The sequence below is a fragment of the Syngnathus scovelli genome, chromosome 10, assembly GCF_024217435.2.
Source record: "Syngnathus scovelli strain Florida chromosome 10, RoL_Ssco_1.2, whole genome shotgun sequence".
Classification (NCBI taxonomy): Eukaryota; Metazoa; Chordata; class Actinopteri; order Syngnathiformes; family Syngnathidae; genus Syngnathus; species Syngnathus scovelli.
This window is the reverse complement of record NC_090856.1, coordinates 5,717,539-5,739,863: the sequence shown is the minus strand read 5'-3', so window position 1 is coordinate 5,739,863 and position 22,325 is coordinate 5,717,539. Positions and strand designations below refer to the sequence as shown.

Here is a 22,325-nt window from a genome sequence, read left to right as displayed (position 1 = left end):
AATCTGTTGATTTATACAAATAAATTCCGGACAGCTTGGTAACAGTTTTTAGCAAAACTTTACATTCTTGGATAATTAGTTGTTAAAACTTTGCCTCAATATGAATTCCTAGGAAAAGTGTGTTTGAATGTCAGTTGTGTTAGGTTTGTTTCATTTAGCGGTGAAATTAGCACAGGGGTGGTGCCATTTTCGGCGCGTTAGCATGTTTGTCGTATTGCTAGCTGTAGCTAGCGTATAGCGTAAACGACCTCATTGTTCTTAAAAAGGAATTTTTGTATCGCTTCATTATTTTCTTCAAGTGTTCCAGCAGCATCGAATAGCCCAAGCGTGTCTCCAAGCATGAAGGCATTTAAGTGAAACCCGCTGGATTTTTATTTTCCCCTTTTCTACATTGCCCACTGAATTTTCTCCGAGCATGAGAAAGGGCGGTTAAGCATGAAGTGACATTTCAAGAGCCGGGTTTTGCCGAGCCTCTCCATGTTTTTTATCCGAGCGGTGCTACGGGCCATGCCTGCAAATGATGCTTGGATATGTGTCGTTTATAAAAGGTTATGCCTTATCAAAAGCCGTATATATCCGAGCCTTTAATGGAGAGCTGCTAGTGTGAGTCGTTTGAGAGGAAATGATCACGTTTTGTTGTCACGTGATGTTTGAATTGCAATTTTCTCACCTAATCTTTGCGGTGGAGGTTAGTGAAGGCTAGAACTGACTTGCACGAAATAATACAATGAATATGGCGAGGGAAAAAAAAAAATGGATATAAGCTTCTTGGTCTATATGTGGGCATGTGCGTGTGTGGGTTGATTAAAGCCGTCGCCAGATGGACCCCAGCAGTCACCCTGCGAGCATGGATGTACCCCGACCGGGATCAAATGCAAAACGTGCTGCTCTCCTTTCGCACTTTGCTATACTCAAACGACCAATCTAACTCCAGCGCTACTTCTTTAACCTCAAGCTATTGTGCTCGGATCCATACTTTATCCTCGCAAAATGACCGCACAAAGCATACATTGTTTAAAGCCGACAGCCGGGATGTAAGCTGCCGGGCGGCTGAAGTTGAATGAAGTTGAATGTCACCTCAAGCTGCGGACACTCTGCTGTCCAAATGGACAATAATCCACCAGAAGCCTGTCGAGAATACCTGCTGAGTGCCAGCACACATGCTAGAATCTAACAGCCAATGGCAAGCTAAGCCTCTCTGGGCACCTTTCATTTAGGTTTGGTTACAGCCTCTAAGGCCTGTCATTATCTAGTCCAAAAAATATAAAAACATAGTCGAGTGGAAGCTTGAAGGTCGAAAGACACATCTTGAAAAATTTGGGTTTACTCAGCAACTCGTTCACTGCCAATGACGGCTATAGACGTCAAAGATCTAGTTTAACCAAACTGGCACTGAATGAGTTAAAAAAAATCAACATTTCTTCTACGATCATCACACTCTTACTGTGACAGCAACACGTGGAGCTCGCAAAGCCGTAGCCTTTCTCACCAAGAAGCTTTGCGTTAATGCGAAGGCTTGAAGCGGCTGTGACAAATGTAGCGTATAGCCTCCATCCAGGATCAGCATGAAGAATTCACTTCTGATCCAAGGAGTTTTTTTTTCCCACGAACTGTGACATGGATGCGGGTTAAGTTGATGCCTTGCTTCTTGATTCACTCATCTTCGATAGGGTGAATTTAAGGGAACTTTCATGACGGCATAGGAGGGTTTGCTAGTTTTAGTAAAATGTTGGTGACTTAGGGAAAATCCGGTGATTGTTGTGTTTTGCCAAATATAATAATTCAATCCAAAAGGAAAATAGCGTGATTTTGAAGTTACAATAAATGTTATTGTCGTACGAAAAAAATTCTCAACACTTCCTGTAGTTTGACAGGCCTTTTAATACCTCAACGAAGCCCATTTAGTTTTTGGATGACTCGCTGTGAAGTTGACTGTGATCCCGAGATAATTTAGCATAATTTGCACCGCCGCCGTTTTAAATACAGTGCCAGTGCGGCAGAGTAGAACCACGTGGCCTTTTCTTTTTTTTGAACAGACAAAAGAGAGGCGATTTGATTTTTACATACAACAGCAGTGCAGGTGCGCTGTGCCTTGGACCATGAAATTACCTCGAATCAGTATCCGCACATTGATTCATGGAAATAAAAGCTGGTCTTAACACTGAGGCAAGCATCAGCGGTCAACAAAGTCCAAACCCCTCATTGTTTAGCATCTCCTCCATCATCATGCTAATAACCGCTTGATGTCTGAGATTGTCTCCAGACAGACGGACAAGTTGAAGCCTGCAATTCTCATTTGTTGATTGTTACCGGTAGCGGGTGGACACCTGCCAGCAAAGAGACCATCATCAGTCTGAGTAGCCCAGAAATATGCTTGGGGCTGCCAGAGCTTGTAAAGAGCAACTAAATCTGTCCTTCAAGGGCAAACGGAGAAGAGCCTAGCTAAGCAGCACACGGCGTTGTTATCAAATATATTGGACTCAGGGGACTCCTGTGAAGGTTTCATTTTGAATCAGCCAAACTAAAGTTTTCTTGGAAAGTGATGTTGTAATTCTGCCCCGCCCCCTTTACAGTGTAGCCCGAGTAAACGCATTTGGTGATAATCACTAAATGAGGTGAGAAAATTTTTTTAATTGTATGGCACCTATTTACTAACAGCAAACTTCCATGCTTGTATATCGATTTCCGAGCTCATTAGTGTTGTGACCTGAAGGTTTTTCGATGATTTACAGGAGCACGTTGAACAATACAGGCACTGTTATGTTGCTGAGACGAAAGCCTTTGAGTCATTAGGTTCAGTAGAATCCCACCAACCCACCCTAGAGACAAATAATATAGATAGGGGGGGATGGGAAGAGAGAACAATGCGAGTATTGGACTTGTAGACTGTAAAACAAATAGTGACCTCTACTCTAATAAAGGCCATATCTCAATAAATGCCAGTTGCGTCGCCCACGTCTAAACAAATGGAAGCCTTCACCCAAATAGACGGCTCCATTCTTCAATATTTTATCTTTATTGTTTTACTTCTATTGAAATTCACATGAAGTCAACAGAAGAAAAATCAGGGCGCGGCAATTTATGTATCCGATCTCAGCTTCCTCTCTGGGGTTGACAAAATAAAAGATATTACCACAATAATGATAATTGTTACATTGGACTCAAGGAGATAAAATGCAATAAATGCCAATGTCATTTAAATGAACAATGTTGACACTCGTAAAGAACAACGAAATATTTCATATTTTTGAAGGGTAAATCTAGAGAGGCCATCCGTGTTGTGAGGCCGTAAAATATATTTTGCTCATTAGCCCACCTTTAGTTTTCCATTGAGCTTTGTCGGCAGTGCAAATTTGAATTACATTTCGTCTTGTGGATTTGTTTAGTGGGGGGGGGGGGGGGGGGATTTGTAAAACAAGTGGTATTGTCTTTCTTTTGCAACATCTCAGCTTGCATCTTCACTTTTTAAATAGAAAATCTTTTTATGCGGAGAGAAAGACAAGACAGGTGTCGGATAGCGTCGTGTGACAGTTAACAAGGAGCCAAAGCAAAAACTATTATCGCTACGTACACTACTGCATATTCAAATCTGATAAACGACGGATGCTATTATTTGTCTTCTCTTTCCCTCGTGTTATCGTCAAACGACACATTGGCCGGCTGAATATTGTGCCTCGGCACACAATGTCATGCTCGTGTTTAATCTTTGCTCAGACCGGGATATTCAACATTTCTAGGCCAAAGCAAATAGGAATCCTTGTGAGCCGGTCGAGGATAAAAAAAAAAAAGAGAGTGGGAGACACAACAGCGTGTGGTTAATCCATTAAGGTGTGTGACGAGGAGGGGTTCATGGTGAAGAGGCAGGGCGGAGTGAAGGGCGCGGACGGTCCATAACAATTAGCCAGTTCTCTCTTTGCAAATTAGCATGCGAGAAGCGGCGGCTGAAGCACACTTGTGAGGTCGAGCACTTAAAGCCGGAGCTCTCCGCCACTCACAGTTGGAGACTGACAAGCACTTTGTGCTCCACAGTGTTGTGCGATGTGTCTTTTTTGTCTTTGACGCGGCTTTGCATGTAGATTTGTCCGGATGGAGTCCGCTGCATGTGTCTTTGTGCATGGCCGTCGTAGCCAATCAGTGAGATGGAGTTTCACGACTTTGAGGGTTCAAGCCACAAAAGTGGTTTGACTTTGAAAAATCAGTGGAATGTTGTCAACATAATATTTTATGCGTGTGTAGTTGTAGTCGTTGAGATACACGTTTGTACGCTCGGAACTTGAAATATTCCTATCAAGTCATTGTTCCCCATTGAAATGAATGGAAATACAATTAATTGGAATTTTTATCTTTTTTTTTCATGAGAAAAACAACATTCTAAATTTTTGTACATTCTAAAAATGCAGATGAAACAAAAATAGTCAAATGTCATTTTAAGTTTTTTATTGTAGTTATTATGGCTCTGTCCGATGTGTGCCACTTGGTTGCGCTATTTTACAAACCTACATGGAAATAGTCACAACTCGTCAACAAGCTGGAGTAATAATTGTTTTTTGCAGAGGATAAAGAATATATGCTTGTGAGCACCCTTGCATTGTCTGTCTACATGTGTTGCTCCACTCTTTGTTTTCAAACATATTTTTCCAGATGGTTTAAGCAAAGCTTTGTGGTTGTTACTGTGATTTTATTGCTCATCTCAAGCTTAAACCTGCATTGAAGAATTCCACTTGTCTTGACATAGAGATAATGGGAGCAGAAGAAACGCCCTTGATAGGATCACTCAACCACTCCCTCCATCTGTCCATATACAATATCGTAATGCGCAGCGTGTAGCCTTAACTAGGACATGGCAGCAACATGGTTTCATCTTTCCATCTCTGCTAGTGACACGCACGCAAGCTAACCCAAGACTGGAAAGTGAAACAGATTGTGTTTATAGCCAAGAAGCTGCAGTCACTTACGCAGCCTATAAAACCCTCCTGGTCCTGCAGTGTCATCGAATTCTGTAGATGAAGCGGCAAAGCAAAACAATTGCTCTCCCGTTCTTATTCTCACTTAAAGAAAAAGCCTATTTGGATCTTGTTAGTTATTGCAAAAACAACTACGCCACTGATTGATTGCATGTGTTATGTAATCTGTTATCTCCAGACAGTAGAGAATTGGAAAATGTCGGTATATTCTTGTGTCTTTGTGTCTCATTGAAGACATAGCACGCAGTTGGTTGGCTAAAGGTTGCTTACAAAAGAAGTTGTGGAGGTCAAAGTGGATAAAATATTTTCTCTTGTAATGTGATATTTTCATTTTCTGGTTTTCATGAGACGATAGCACGACACAGATGCTCAATTCACGATTGCTTGCGCTTGTGTTATTTTTTACTTGATTATACATAATTTATGTACTGACAGGCTAACCACATATTAGCTGGTTGCTAGCAGGTAGTCAAATTAATTAGATTTTTTTTTCCAAATAATATTTCTGATGTGCACACAGCCTGATATAGAATCATCATTTACTTTTTACATGCCATAACCAAAATGAATTGCACTATACTGCCATTTAGGGAATGCAATAACTGTGAGCATGGGAGTAACTAGTGTTGCTTGCCAGGTAAAGCCTGTTTGAGGAAGCAAGAGCTCCCCCTTCTTGTCCGTCTGACACATAAACCCCCAACCTGTTTATCATTATTATTATGATTTGACTATAGGAAACATATTTCACATGCTTTACTAGACTGTAATTTATTTAAATTTTCCCCACTAATTAGTCGTGCAATGTTCAAAGCAATGTGGGTTTCCTTAACGACACAGTCAACAAGTGAGGAAGAAAAGGAGCAAAATACACTACAATATGCTTGTTTTGTTTTTAAACAAAAAGGTTACGCAGAGGCTAAAGACTGCAATAACAAAGTGGCTAATTAGTCGATGGGTAAAACTGAGTGCATTGTATTGCGAGCCGTGTAGTAATGACGTTGGCTGATTTCACAATCGTGAAATCGTGTTTGAATGTATAGATTCTCCCACGGTGCCCTCAATGTATGCAACTACCAGTGTGTGTGTGTGTCTGTGTGTGTGCTGCATACATCTTCTTGTATACCAACCTAAATTGAGAATATTTGTGATGACTCCATATTGATATCTTTTGCCACTTTATTGTTCTCCTTGTCCGCTTGATTATCTTGCTTCCTTTGTAATCGATCCAAATGTTATGAAACAGTTGTAAATCGAAATGGTCCTATAAATGGCAATTAGTGGGGACATTTCAAATTTGAAAAGTTAATAATCAATACAATCAAAGCCCAATTTGTTGTGAGGCGTGGAGGAGGCAGCGGGCAGGGCCAAGCTTCGCTATACACACACCAATGCAAATGTACAGAGGACACTCAGTAATAGCTAATTTATATACACAGTGCTGTGCAGGCATCCTATTACCATAGCGCCTGAGGCTGCAATCACTCTCCTCGAGCCCGGCTCCACGTCGCTCTGCCCCGGCTCACTCAGGCACGGAGCTGAGCGGCGATTGATTACTTTGCTGGGATTCAAAAAGCCTTTTCTCTGCCAAAAGCAGGCTGAGGCTGGCGTGTGCCGACGAGGGCTCGGAGCCAGCCAGAGAGCGAGGGTGGGGTGGGCTTGACGGGCAAACCCACACGCCAATGACAGATTCTGCAGGGTTGCAGGGGGGGAGTGGGCGGGCGCTGATCTCCAGTTGAGTAGTAGGGGGACTGGGCGGGTGGCTGGGAGACAGGGGAGGGGGGTGGGAGGCTGGCTGCGCTCGCATCCGAGAGCATCATTCTGCTCTCAGCATCTGTGGAAGAAGGCGATGCCTGCCGCCGCCGCCGCCGCCGCTGCACACCTCCGCTAAGCCGCTCGCCACTGAGGAGAGGAAGAGGAAGCTGAGGACAGAATCGTAAGCGGAAAGTCTCTCGCCGCAAACTAAAAGCTCAGATTGTGTCGCTTCTCTCGGCGGAAGCGTTTGCCGTGTGGGGGGAATAAGAAGAGAATACAGCAGAGAGAGAGAGAGAGAGGGAGCGAAAAGAGAGAAAGATCTTGAGACAACCACCGGCGTCTCCCAAATGGAGTGGAATGGGTTTAAGATGGTAAGGAAAGAAAGCTTCAGGCTTGCCATTACATTGTGCCTTGCTCGCCGCATTTTCTACTACAATGCATTTGAAGACATTTTATTTATTGTCTAACTTAGTTAAGAAGGAGAAGTTCTTTCAGCACGTGATTTTGGATTGTGGCAAGAAGGTGTAAGGGAAGAAAAGGAAGAAATGTTTTTGCTTCCAGCTTCATTTACCTGCAAGCATGTGCGATACTTAAGCAAGGTGTTCATTTTTTATACCCGGTTGTTATTTCTACCACATTCATGTATGCAAAGTAGCCTATGCTAATGAGGTGAGTAGACATGTTATCCGTCATGCTGCTCGTGTACTCGGGAGTAGGTGCGTTTGAGTTCCGCGCATGCCCCCCGGATTATCATTTGTAACGCTGTGAGATGATGATGAGTGTGTGAATGAATCTGCTTTGGGGCCCAGCATCTTGTACTTTTTTTGCTCAGCTTCCAACTTTGCATCCACTCTAGCCGTCATCCATCACCATCAAGAAAAGGGGGCGGTACCTTGATAACAAAAAAAAAACAACAAGCGGCCATGTTTGGTTGGATTGTCTCCTCAACTGTCAGGTGTCAGCCAGTTTTATTTCCTTGCAGAAAGTGAAATTCTATACTCCATCCATCTGTTTGCGGAATTACTTTTCAGGACAGACTGACTCGGTGTTTGCCAGCGAGAACATTTGCAGCGCTACAATTAATCCATCCGAGAGTAAATGTTTGATTGTGTATGTTCCTTGCCTCTTCGCATTTGATGCAATCAAAATGCTAATAAGACCCCCCCCCCCCCCCCCCTTCTCCCCCTCCTCTCACCACTCTGCTTGTTGACCAGGACCCTTTGCAGTTAAGTGAGGCGTGGATGCTTAGCAGCAACACGTGATTGATGGAGGCAGAAAATGATCCAGGCAGATGGACATGAACAGAGAGCTTCTACATCACATACAGCTAGAGAGACGAAGGAAGAAAAGGGTGCAAATAGAAAAGAAGGAGTTAAAAGTCATCACTGGAGAGGGTGTGATTTGAGCCTTCTGATGTGAGCCAGTGGGGCGCCTGAGCTATCACCTCATGCACGCCCGGACACACACACGCACGCATACACACGCAAGGATAGCAACATCCAGTGACTCTATTACCCTCAGGCGGAACACGGTGAGCTCCAAGGTTACACATCAATGCTAATAGGATGGGGGTGTGTAAGGAATTTATTATAGCGGCTGTGCAGCTAGCAAATATATGTGGAGTGAGTTAAATGTAAGTGAAGATCAGAGAAACGTAAGATCGTCACGTGTTGATGTTGGAAGGTGACGAGACACTATTTAAATGTCAAAGTGAGGAATATCAATGGAGAGAATGCAGGAAGACGCATGCCGACCATCTTAAACAAACGAGATAATAATAATAATGGAAAATTTGTACGGAAAATTTATTTATAGTGTACTGGTAATAGTGAATTGACAATGATAATGGCATTAATAGTGTATTTTTCTGGTGTAAGAAATATTGGAATGTATTCTATATGCATTTATAGTATTAACACAGTCAACTAAAAAGATTTACATGTACACATATTTTCCTAATTTGCATTTATCCATTTGCACTCGCAGATTACGGTGCAAGGAAGATGGCAGTAAGTGTATTTGTATGGAATCTGGAGGTGAGTTGGAATGGAGATGAGTAATGTGTAGATTTTTTTCACATTTGCATGGGATCTCAGAATAAATCAATTTGAAGTGTGTTTGTAAATACTCTGGGCAGATGGTCAAAGATACTGTCGATTGTAATTGCATGTTGAAAACTTTGTCTCAGGCAAAGGCAGGAGTGGAACATTTGTTTGAAATTGTCACTTCCTCGTTGAAAAAGGTGCTATAGACGTCAAAGATCGATTTGAACTGGGCTTGCATTGAATGAGTTCATTATGGAGTGCAGTACTTGGCTGCTACCAGCAGAGGCGCTGTTGAGTCAATCTCAACTGTGTGTGGCCTAAAGCGGATCAACTGTTACTTGTTGAGTTGAAACTGAAATTAATTTCTCTGCCACTCAACAATAATATCAATTGACTAATTAAGCTGTTACTATCTTAAAACATTTTTTTTTATTTTTTACTGAGAATGTTTGGATTGCCTTTTATTCTTGTTCATTTCACCTATTTTTTTTTTTTTAATATAGCCAGAATGGGATGTTTTTATTGACTATAAATGTCTGCCAAATGTTTTTGAACCAAAGGCTGGATGGAAGCATTTAATGAGCTAAAAGCCTGTTTGAATAAGAAGCCGCTCGCTGTAACAATCTCTGTCCCAATTAGCACGCTTTGGTTTTTAAATATTCCTTTTGTGCGAAGCCTAAACACACATGAAGACTCACAAAACGCTCACAATGAAAATTTAATGGGCTTGCACAGCGACATCCTTCATTTATTTAAAATGCTTTTTTTTTTTTTCTTTTGCATTTTCAAAAAACGGCAGAAATCCGAGAGGCATGGCAAGTCATTCCGCTGTGAGCGGAGCGGCATTCACAAATACTAGACCTAATTCCTTTGGCAGCAGCTCAAACTGCTACAGACAGACACATAATCAGCTGGGGAGCGTTAGCGCCTCAGCCCACTAGCAAACACAAGACCGAGCCCTTGTTGTGCATCGCTGCTTTTCAGAATAAATATCCCGATGGAAAATACAGTGGGAGGAAAGAGGTATTCATGTGTATATAGCTCTTTGTTCCGCAAAAGATACAGAAAGAAGAGACGGCAGCTTTCTTAGCCACTTTGCCGCTCATTCTCTATCTACCGCTCCTTCTGTCTCTCATCCTCCACTGTACGCTGTGTGTTTTCCTATTCATACAGATGTTTGGAATTGAGTGGCAGTTTCTCCCGAGACTGTGCGTGTGCACGCGGCTGACTCGTCTCATCTGCATTTTGCATCCCAGGAAACAAAGCACAGCAGAAAGCCACGTAAAGTGTGTGTGTGTGTGTGTGTTGTTTAGCTCTGGCAGCTTAACTGGCCCCTGAGCTGTTGCTGAATGATGTTTAAAGGACATTTCAAGGTCGAGCTTTCGACAGTCCTCGCCGCCGCTGACATATTAAACATTTATGCATTTCTGTAACCAGATGAATTATAGATTAAACATGAAACGGAACATGCTGCAAAATGCCACTATTGTGGTTGATAATAGACACATTGCGGTCTACAAACACGCAGTCACATGACGTATCCTAAGCCTGCCTTATCTTCTCTATAGCAACACAATAGCTCAGCTTGTCATGTGTTGTGGTCGAATAAAAGAGAACTACAGTAAAGGGAGACATATGCCAAAGCCGTATGATCTTAATTTGGACCTAATTGTAGACCTTTGTAAATATAACAATGGCGCCTTGAGGTGGTGGTTGGATTCATTCTGTTACCACGCTTGTAATAATTTCAAATTAAAAGAAAATTGCCTCTTTGTAGCAGCCAATCATAGTGAAGTTGTGTATGTCCTAACTAGACTCGTCTCTGACCTCCTCAGTACGGCACTGATATTGTCATTCTACGCAGAGGTTCTTGAGCGCTGTTGAAATAAAACAATTGTTTTCACTAATTCACAAAAAAAGTTTTCATATTTAGGTTTTTTTTACTATAAAGCTAACTTTGATGCATGTTGAATTGGTTGTAAAGCAGTTGTCAAGAAAAAAAACACATTTTGAGTCAAAAAAAGGGAAGGTTTTGGAGCACATGTGAAACTAAAAATAGCAAACAAGCTGAAATTGTGGTTATCAAGTTAACTGGCTGTTAGCTAAACATTTTAATGCTTACAATACTGTATTCCGGGAATATAATTCTCACTGGGTGAAAATGAGATTCCTAACAAAAACAGCGTTAGCACCTGTCAAGGAGATCTCCCGTGTTTGGTGGGTGGAGGAATGGTTGAGGTCAGTGCAAAGATAAATGTGCACTCGCTCATTGATGTGCGGCTTTCCGCCATGACGCTGTCACACGGTGGCAATCAGCTGCCTCCTCTCGTACGTTTGCCTCTGTGGAGTCGAGCGCGCTATATCAACAGAGATAGTATCCTGTGGGCATTTTCAATTACCCCGCTCTGTACAGCAGTAGGGGGGATTAATCTGCTCGTTTGAATGCGCACCACACTTAATGGTTTAGCCGGTGTGCCGCCGGCCTCGTCTGTTAGCTCTGATGCTATACATTTAGGCTTTTGAGTCTTCTCTCTTTCTGCTGCAGTCGGAGCCATTTGTGATTTCGATTGCACCATTCTACCATCAAATTATAGAGTGAGATTAAATACTCACACAAGGAGTGCCTGGACTTGTCTAGTTTACCGTGTTTGGGATTTTGGAAGACCACGTCGTGCTAATTTGGGGAATCTCTGAATCACCTTAAAATTTGGTGACAGAGTTAACAAATTTTAGACTATTTTTCTTCTATTTTGGTAAATGGTCTTGGTGTATTTAATTGAGGCACAGGCAGACGTGGATGTGTGTGATGTAACATCTTCAAATTTCATTCAGAAATATGACACCAGCATGGGACAGTCCCTTTAAATCATTCAAAGAAATTCATTGAACGAATTGTTATCATCATCGTTTAAATAATGTTTAATACAAAATTGGGATGACTTTCCGCCATGTCCAGATTGGTGACGCCCACATGACGCAGAAAGCCTCTACCTACGTCAAATTGCGTCCGTCTAAGAAATAACTGTCTGGCTCTACCTTTGTATAATGACTTGCGCATACATCACATTTGAAAAAGTAAGCTCCAGTAGTGACTGCAAATTCAGGATCTAACATACCCGACTGATGTATTACTGAGGGTGTTTAAAATTCATGAAATGGTTCAATTTTAATGTAGCATTGTCAAGGCTTGAAGTTGTGACTGCCGTATTTTCTCAAATCGTGCCCGGAGGTGTTCATTTACTCTATTGCCAGACGTTTTAGGTGACTTATTTGGAAAAGTACTTATGAATGTTTGAAACAAGACACAGCGGAAAAACTGTTTCTACGTATATTAGGAGAGTTCTGTATTTCTATCCATCTCTACTTATATGGTATATATCCTTATATATCTATACATCTGTCTATCGCTAATTAGCTAGTTAGCTAGGTAGCGGTCTGAAAGTAAACTGTTAAATCATTCAGTAAGCAATCAGAGTGTTTCTCTATCATGTTTGTAGTCCCATCTCGCCCACTTCCATTCCTTCATTGACCCCATCACGCCGTCTACCCATTAAGACACATGACGGACCGCTGTCCTTTTCCCTGAATCCATTTGATTATACGAGCTCAAGCTCCGTTTTAGAGCGGAATCAATAACGAGATGATCTGGGCCCTCACACTAAAAACAACAGCGGCACACAGTCCGACACGGCGTAACACTCGGAATGAATTCTCTTGTGAGGCGGTCGGTTGATGCCTGCGTGATTTAGCTCCATGCCTTTGCTGCAAGGCGCACATTTCGACTCGTGTTGTGTGTGAGATGCAGCTGATGGGGGGAAGGAGTGATCAGATTAGAAGGAGCACTGCCTCTACTTAGCAGCCGGGCCCAGTGTTTCTCTCTCTCTCACTCTCGTTGTGTTGGTAAGTGCTGTGCTGTAGGTTTTCTTATCGTGCAGCTCCAGGCTGTTTATAGCTTTGTTATAAATACCTGCTCAACAAAGCCAACATTAACACTTGCAGCCTCAAACCAGTTTTAATTGGAACACCTGCTATGAATTTAACGGAAACTGTTTGAGACGAGTTTGTTTCTCTCTCGCTCGTTCGTTCTCTCGGGAACGTAAGATGATAGGCGGCAGTTGTTTTGTTCGTCAAGGACTTTCCTTGCTCTAATGTACAGTTTTGTGTTTCTAAAATTGCGAGGAAATGCAAGAGCACTAGAGGAACATCCGATTTAAAGATCTAATGATAATGAAAGAGCTGATGTATTCATATTTTGGGTTTATTGTGTCATATTTAAACTTATATTTTTACTCAATCGTTTTGTAAACTGGAGTATTATAAACTACCTTCATGGTTACAAGTTACAACTGCAACCTTCACAGAGTAGAATAGATCTAAGGTTAGATGATCCAACCTTGGATAAGAACACATTTTTACAACTCCGTTGATACTGCACTTCCCTGAATTTTGTCATTGGAATTTCACTCAGAGGAGCCCAAAAACAAATTTTGCAGATGACAGTTAAGTGGATCGGTAACATGAATGTGAAAAACATTTTATTTTTATTTTTTGTAAATTAGTAAATCTGTTTTGGCTACAACTACTTAAAGGGCAATGAAAACATGCCCTTGTGGGAAGAAATAATAATTCAATGTGTTATTCAGTCATCAAAACAGAACCTTCTTCAGATGTTTTCGTACATCTGTTTTATTTCATCAAATAAGTTCATAGTTGTCTATTTGATTGCAATATACCAATTTAAGGTTGTTTTTTGTGGTCTGTGGGGTCTAACCTGGTGAGTGACGTGGGTGTCATAAAAAAAGAATGTGGAGTTGCTTAGTAAGTCATCGGCTCGTGTATGAATTTTTTTATTACACGTTATGTTTTCTTGGAATTTCTTAGATAAAATGATTGAAAGTGCTCTGGATTTTTGTAATCAAATTAATTGAGGTATTCATTGCATTGTCTTTCCCCAAGTCATGACAACTGACCTTAAATGAGCTTTTTATAGCAAACTTTCACTTTTTATTGCTCATAATCAACATCGAAAAGTTGAGCCTCTCATGTGATGCGATGTCATCAGTTATATTCATGACAAATTATTACTTGCATGCACCAAAACTCCAAATATGGAGTCCAGGATGAGGAAATTTTAAAAAGAAGTGCATCAAGTGCTTTTTATGCGAAATAAATGCGTGCACGATGAAGACCCGATCGAGGCTGACGGTACTCATTCATCATAAACACGTTTAATTACTGAAGAGCCCCTCGATGTACGACACGTGACAGGCAGCCCCACTAAAACGTTAATGACACCGAATTCAAGATGAAATCCCGTAGGGGACGTGATTTAGTCTCTTCAATTCGCTGCTACGTGCTAACATAGGGCCGTGATAGCAATCACTCCCATTTGTCACACACGGGAATTAAACAGCAACGTGCGGCAGAGACGTTTCATTGGTGGAGATGTAAAAATGACTTTAGGAGATTACTGTGTGGATGATGCCACCAGCCCGAGATAGGATGGAGGAATCAGGGCAAGGGCCACCAGGCTGGAGAGTGTTTTGAGCACAAGAGTGAAAACAGGGGACCTTTTGATGAGAACCAGAGAGGCCAGGTCAGGGGTAGGGCGAGGGGACTGGGACTTTGGCTGCCAGGCAAATCCTGGCTTTCCTTCAATTCCTCTTCCAGCACCCTTCTGCCCCTCGCTCCCCGATGCCTCAGGCTGTGGCCAAACAGCGAGGCAGGTGTCCAGCTGATCTAACACCCCCGCAAGGGAGGAACTTTAGTGCAGCCGTCACTGTAGCTGCACAAATTGAAGTGTCATCTCCAGAGTGAAGATGCTCACCAGTTTTCTGCATGCGTTGGTGCAGATCTGGGATCCAGCCAGTGGACAAATGTCCTCAGCTAAGGAGAATGTAAATCTTGGGAGTGGATGTGTGCAATGTGCGTGTCTGGGAGTGAAAGATACAGTGGATATGAATAGATCACTGTAGGTCTTCATTGTCCTTCTTGGTCATCCTTTATGAGATTGGTGGGGATGTTTATCCACTCCTCAAATAGCTAAAGCGAATAAATATGTGGCGCTGCAAAAATAAAGAAGATTATGGACACAGAAAATGTTCAAAATAAACAACAAGAATCAATAAGTGAATAAATGAAATCAATATTGCATGCAAATAATGCAAAATACTTATTATTCATAAACAAACATAAATAATATAGGGACGGTCAGTTTAAGTGAATCCAGTTAGTTACATTTAGTAAGGACGTGTGATGACAAATAGTCTGGATTTTAAATCAATAAAGTTTTTATGAGATTAGATTAATTGTACTAAAAAAAATTATCTGGTAAATATATTAGAAAAAAAAATACAAAATGTAATTTTTCAAGAATCTACTCAATTCTAGAATAAAAAAAAAATGCTGTCATTATTCAACAATTTGGCTTCTAAGTGCGACACAATTTTTCCATTGTAATACCTCAAATACAAATCTTGAGCAAACCCAAATGAGCTATTGATAGAGACCTATTAGACCCCCTGGGCAATCTGCCGTATCCTGTCATGGCGTGACCTTCGACCCTATGCAAGTATGTGCTGATTACCCAGGAGCCGTGAGAGGGTGTTGGAAAATGGCATCGATTTCGCTCAAAGCTTGAATTGTCACAAGGAAGAAGAAAAACGCCAGTGGGAGACAAGCCAAAGTTAAATGAAAAATTGCTTAGATACACATCTAGCGTTTTCTGGAACATTTATTATTCCAAGTCGCACAGATTGAAGAGAGGCAGAGGAAAAGAATCCATTTGGTAAAGTAGATGCTGATCGATGGGATGGAGGCAGGCCGGTGAGAGTGCAACAAAGGAGTGTGCGTGAGTGTGTGTGTGTGTGTGTGTGTGTGTGTGCGTGTGTGTGAGTGTGTGTGTGTGTGTGTTTGCATATCCCAGATTACTTTCACCAATTGATCCAGCGCATCATCTGTCTGACCTGCATGACATTTTTCGAGTTCATAAGACACTGGTAAAGTTAAAAGGACAAAAAGAAAAGCATGAGAGAAATGTAAATATCATCAAATGCGTATAAAAAGTCCAAGCAAGAACTAAATTTGGTTCTTTGTTTTGTTTTTACTATAATAGAAACTTGATCACAATAATTGTTTGGACCATTTTTAATAAATTCCACACAATGTTTTCTCCACATTCCTGTTCTTGAAAAAAAAAAAAAATAATCCAGCATAAGGAAATAACAATATCAGACAGGAGATGGTGAGACATAAAGTCTATGGAGTCAGATGGTCGCTTGCACCCTGGCTCCATTTTGTAACTGCCAAGCAGCGTGTCTGTCAGCGGAACGCTTCTGCAGCATCCTGTCTACTCTGCATTCTCCTCAGCCTCCGTTCTTTTCCCGGCCAAGTCGGGCTCCATCGATTGTCTGAGCTTTGCGAAAGCTAAAACAGAGGCGATGCGGGGAGCTCGCACTGGCTCAGCACTCTCCGTAGCGCAGCGACTTCTCCATGCCGTAAAAGCCGCAGTGGCGTGACAAAGGTCAAAATGAGATGAGACGACTCAGGAAATGGTTCACATAACCGTCCTGAGTGAAATATAGTTACCGAAGTGTATTGCATTACAAGAGCGCTTTGGAAAAATGGATTCATAAACAGTAAAGCAAAGATAAGTTTGTTCCATTAGTATTTTGGACTGCTAGACAAATACAAATGTACAGCCGCTTCCTTAGCTGGAGGCAGACTGCAGCACCCAGACACCACCAGCCAAGCAGTCCAAGGAGACAGGAAGCACTTTTGTGGCATCAAATATTAATGGCCCTATAGAGCGTATTGATTATATAATAGGTTTTCCCGGCATCTGAGCACAAGCTGAAATGTACTCCCTGAATAATTGAAAATGTATCCATGAGCCGATTTCCATCTAAATGGTTGCTGAATGTAAATTGCACCTTTATTTGTGATTTCATCCCAAGATGCATGCGAGGAGGGTGTGAATATGATGGATGAACTTGCATTTGGTTTGTTTTAGCCAATGGTTGAGCATTGACTATCGTGGCTCACATGCATCTGCTTGCTGCTTGTTACACGCGATGAGCACGCGTGTAGACGCTGTGATGACGCCGCACTGTCTGCTTGTCGCGGCACGCCTCGCCTCACCGCGCTGACGTGCTATGTGAAGCGACAGCTTTGCAGAATGGGTGGAAAAAAAAATGCTTTTGATGTTCACCTTTGTCTAACGTTTCCTTCTTTCAGCCTCGCTTTTAGGCGTCATTTTTAATAGATGGTGGTTTTAAAATGGAGGGTGTGTGGTATAGTTTTGGTTTGTAATTGTTTATCTATTTTCCACAAGATTTTATAATTATTGAGCCAAGCTATTGTTTCATCCTTTGTAACGAGAACAGTTGTATTTTTTTAATACACCCGAATAAAAATCTACAAAGTATTACAGTGGAACCTCCAATTTAGATTATACAATTTTACGTCTACTTAAAGTCAACATATTGGGGGAGACTTGACTGATATGTCTGTGTGCCTCAAGCTTTTCTCAAAATATTAATTTGTCGTTTTGCTTCTAATGTAACATTATTAGAGAGAAGAAGAATATTTACTCATAGTTATGTAGGTTGAAATAATTAAAATGGATGTAGTTTAGCGTCTTTTGCTAGGTGCTAGCTAGTTGTTGTCGTTTGTTATCAAAGGCAGTTTGATGTTAAGTAACTTCTTTTTACACTTGTGTGATAGTTAAAAAGAACTAATCCCAAGTTTTCAAACTTCAAGTCAGATTCTGCAAAGTTTTTGGTCTAAAAACAAATCTGTTGAGCTTCCACCGTTCAAACGCTCATTTGTTTCTTTGTAGAAATGCTTTTCATGTCTTGCGAAACCATTGAAATGAATCCATTGACATATTTTGGTCTTCACTTGACTAAAACAAAAGTGGCTCAATCCCTCTATTTTCTGACCTATTTGTCCATGTGGCTCCTCCTTCATTTTTTGACACTTCTTTCTCACTTGGACCTCCATTAAGCATTCTCCACCAAGTTTACAAGACACATTGACAAGAGAACATGTACAGTCGAGTCTGGCTCTCTCTCCGACCTCATCTCTCTTCCTTCTTTGAAGCATGGGGAGTACCATCCACATTGCTCATCTTTTTCTTTTTGCTTCTTGCCTCCAACTGATCATCCGCTCCCTCCCCTCATCCCTCTGAAGGAGTGAATGAAAGCAGAGGTCATCCCGCCTCCCTTTGCCTCTCCTGCTAAATTGGCTGCTAGTGGCATCCATTGCTGTAGGCGTTAATGCCCCCACCAGCCCGCCTCGCTCTCCAGAGCCGCTGAACAGACTTCCTGCTCATTTGTGACATTTCTGTGTCTTCAACCGTAGGCTTGTTTACCCGTGGATAGCAAGAGGGAAACCCTCATTATATACTCATAAACCCAAGGTCATCGTGGGGACCACACCAATCTGCTGGTTGTTTTTTTTTTGTGGAGCAACCAATGCCACTGAGGCAATCCTATCACACACATCAACATAGTTTGATATATTTTTGACAAGTGACTACTGAGCCATTTTTGTTTTAGTGGTACTTTGTGAGCTTCCATACCCCCCCACCTGTCTCTTCCTCTCACTTCCTCATCAAAAAAACAACAACACATCCCAAATGCTACCCTAAACAAAGTGCAAAGTGAGTGTATGATGCTGACGGTGGGCTGTGCATCCCTCCCTCCCCTCCCTACCTCCCCCCCTCCCTCCATGTGCTCCGCTCCATAGGGGTCGACAGAGACACAGTGGCGTCAGGCAGAGCTCCCGCAGCTCCAGGGCTGGGCAGAGAAGGGATTGCTGACACAGCCAAAGATGGTAAGGAGACTACTGCTGCTGCCAAATGGATGGCCCGGGCCAATTTACACAACCATCAAGTAATGTGATCTGAGATGGATGGATGGATGGATGGATGGATGGATGGATGGATGGATGGATGGATGGATGGATGGATGGATGGATGGATGGATGGATGGATGGATGGATGGATGGATGGATGGATGGATGGATGGATGGATGGATGGATGGATGGATGGATGGATGGATGGATGGATGGATGGATGGATGGATGGATGGATGGATGGATGGATGGATGGATGGATGGATGGATGGATGGATGGATGGATGGATGGATGGATGGATGGATGGATGGATGGATGGATGGATGGATGGATGGATGGATGGATGGATGGATGGATGGATGGATGGATGGATGGATGGATGGATGGATGGATGGATGGATGGATGGATGGATGGATTTGGGTCTCAGGAGGGCTTAGCCAAAGTGTGAAATCACGCAACCAAGTCAATCTTTTATGTGCCTGTTTTTAAAACATGTTTTATGAGTAAGCCTGAATTTTGCAAAAACGCGTCATCTCAATTGAGCCGCTTCTACACGGAGGTTTTTCTGAACATGGCATAAAGATCTGACATTTTTAAGCCCCTGTTGGACTCAACTGTCACAAACACGATGTCAACATCAAAGTGTAAGCAAAGCCGCATTTCGTCTTGTTGGCTCCACAGACTAGCAGGAGTTAACATTGTTGGCTTCCAATAATAAGCACAGAATTGATCGCTCGGTGAAGTTGTCAACACTGCGGCTGATGTTTAGCACTGCGTGCTTACACTAATTGACAAGTGTAAGATTGCAGCTGACTCGGTGACAAACTGATGACTTCTCGCGGGAAAATCCAATCCTTGCTGATGTTTTTGTTTAGACAGCTCAACACTGAAAACAGGCTAATTTCAACAAGACCAAAATAGGGTGTGTGAAGTGTGCTTTTATTTTTTTTCTGCTTCAGTAGAAGAAACTACTCGAAAAAAATGGAAGCAGAGAAGATTCTAATAGTCTGCAGGATAGGCACTGACTTCTATCCACAGCTCTGAGCTCCAATGTGGGTGATGAGGAGCAGCCAGCATGTTCCCTACTACAATAAAGCGACATGCTAAGGAGCACACATGCTGGCGGGCATAAACTTGCAGGGACGAACAAGTCCGCTCAGGCTCTGCTGGTCCCCGCTAATTAGAGGCAACCATTTTGGTGGCCAAACTTCTCAAAAAGTGTCCCATCGAGTTGAAAGGCTGAGATAGACTGGAGCAACTCAGCGGGCAAACACATTTCTATCATAATAAGGCCCTCTTCAGTCAACTGTGTTATGGTTACATACTGTTCTGTCTTTTTCCAATTCTTAGACCCACACACACACACACACACCGTCACTCACATTGCGGCTGTCTTTGTTTGTGGTCGAGGCGAGGAGAGAAGGATACTGTCAAAAGAACAATTTGCATGCAGCTCTCATCTTGAGAGCTTTTAGTCATCCCCCCCGTCTGCCCCCCCCTGCCTCCTTTATTTTTTCCTGTGGGTTCAGGCCCATTGTTCTCTCCTGTTTCGTGGGCTTCCGTGTGTGTGTTTGTGTGTGTGCGTGTATGTGTTCTAAATGAAGATGCCTCACTGTGGGAATGAGTTCAAGCCCATGGTGTGTTAGTATGGAGGTGTGTTTGTGTATAATATTGTAGTAGTGGCAAGGCCAATATTCTCAATGAACATAAATAGAATTCTTTATATATTTGTGAATTGGTGGTTTGTTGATGCAATGTAAATAATCGTATTTATCCCAGTTGTGATTATGCTGATTTAAAAGAAAAACATAATATTCTGTTTAAGTGTGATAAAATGTAAATAATAAAATTGAATACAAGGTCTGTGTCACATTTGTGGACAACAGAATTAAATTTGAATATATACTTAAATAATAGTAAGTTTAAATAGTAAAATAGATTTGTTTACATTTTCAAGTATTTATAACATAAAAAATGGGTATACAGGGTTAAAGCTTCAGCACAAATTTATAAATGAATTGATGACACCGTTTTTTAAGTATATAATTAGCACACTTTTTTTGTTTTTATTTTTTTTTTCAGTAGAGGGGGGCCTTTATTCCAGAAATAGAAATAAAGTGGGTGTGCTTCTTTTACTCTCTACTTCCAAATTCAGACTACCTGTGTGTATTTTAGAATCGTTAAAAATAGATGCACGCCTGAATGAGTAAACAGGAGCACCATCGCACTAATGATGATAACAACGGTTTGGAAGCCGCTAACATTCTCATTGCATTTTAGTTTTAGCATGGCGCTAAAGATTGTTATGAATAAAAAAAAAAATTTAACTATACAGACTGTCACTAACAATTATGCCATTAAATGGACGAATTTTGTAAGCTTCTTAATTTGGGAACCCCTACCTCCCTATTTGTCTCGTGAAATGTATTCCGAATTGTCTCCCTCAGACACATTTCCACTTTATTTACAAATCGTATGCAAATATATGACTCCACCCCTTACTCGGGGAATATAATATCCGACGACAGGTGACAAATCTATTTCAAAAGACTTCAGAAGGCACACTGGTGCTCAAGCAACCTACATCTTCCTGCAATTTCTGATTCTCACTCCTCCCTTTTTTTTTTTTTTTTTTATCTTATTTTCACCCACTTATGCAAGCACACAGTTCCTCGGAGAACACTTTGATCCTGAGATGCTCTTCAAAACCTGAGAAGAACTTTTCTGTGCCAGAGGAGTAGCATCAGTGGTAGTTTAATGCAGGATTTGGCTAAAGGGGTGCCCCAGTTACTAAAATCTAGAATACTTTTAACTTGATACACCTTTGAATGACAATCCTCAGGTTTGGTCTAGGTTACGTAATATAAGGGAAGTTCTCATGGAAAAGTTGGGTACTTTTTTTGAGCAAAATGCATTGAAGATATCTTTTCTCTATCACGTCACATTTTTGAGCTGTGGATCCTCGTTATTTTTAGAAATCTGAAATTAAATCTGTTTGTATGTAAATAAAACACTAATATGGCTACAAGCAAATTTTGCTTATGTGGTAAACTGTGGAGAAAAACATTAATGTGCTAAATAACAACTGACTGCAATTTTTGAATCAGCATGCCAATTTCGGTTTTAATTAGCAGCGAAATTTAATTCTGCTTTTTTTATTTATTTTCTTATATTCCCCTATGTAATAGGTAGATAAACGGCATATTAATATTGAGATGACACCATAGGGTGGCAAATAGATTTCAGATTGGTTTTTTTAGAGGGGGGTAAATAACTTTTGCTTATTTAACGCCATAATTTAGACTGAGTCCATCTCATTCTCGCTCTTCCACAGATCATCAGTAACATGGAGGCTCCGGTGACAAACGGACCAAGCGGAGGAGGCACCACAGCCAACGGGCCAACCACCAACAGCCGCGGCTGCCCTTCGCCCATGCAAACCGGGCCAACAAACGACGACAGCAAGACCAACCTCATTGTCAACTACCTGCCACAAAACATGACCCAGGAGGAGTTCCGCAGTCTCTTCGGTAGCATCGGAGAAATCGAATCCTGCAAATTGGTTCGCGACAAGATCACAGGTATGCCATGGAGTCGATTCCATCTCATTTCGTCACAAGCTTGTGTTTCTTAAAAGTAGCTTTGCATTTGCTCGATAAACAGTAAAGACACTGTTGACACAGCCGACAGCTGCGTGGTGCCT

At 41.7% G+C, this 22,325-nt stretch overlaps 1 protein-coding gene across 7 annotated transcripts in view; it reads left to right on the top strand.

Moving 5' to 3' along the window:
* The window catches only part of elavl4 (ELAV like neuron-specific RNA binding protein 4), a 61,829-nt gene that overhangs the window by 5,143 nt on the left and 34,361 nt on the right, over nucleotides 1–22,325 (top strand). For 5 of the 7 annotated variants that reach the window (XM_068652090.1, XM_049732136.2, XM_068652089.1 and 2 more), the window contains 2 exons: nucleotides 18,512–18,598; nucleotides 21,957–22,203. In XM_068652090.1, coding sequence (XP_068508191.1) covers nucleotides 18,512–18,598; nucleotides 21,957–22,203 — 334 coding nt within the window. The other 2 variants (XM_068652093.1, XM_068652092.1) reach the window with 2 other exon arrangements.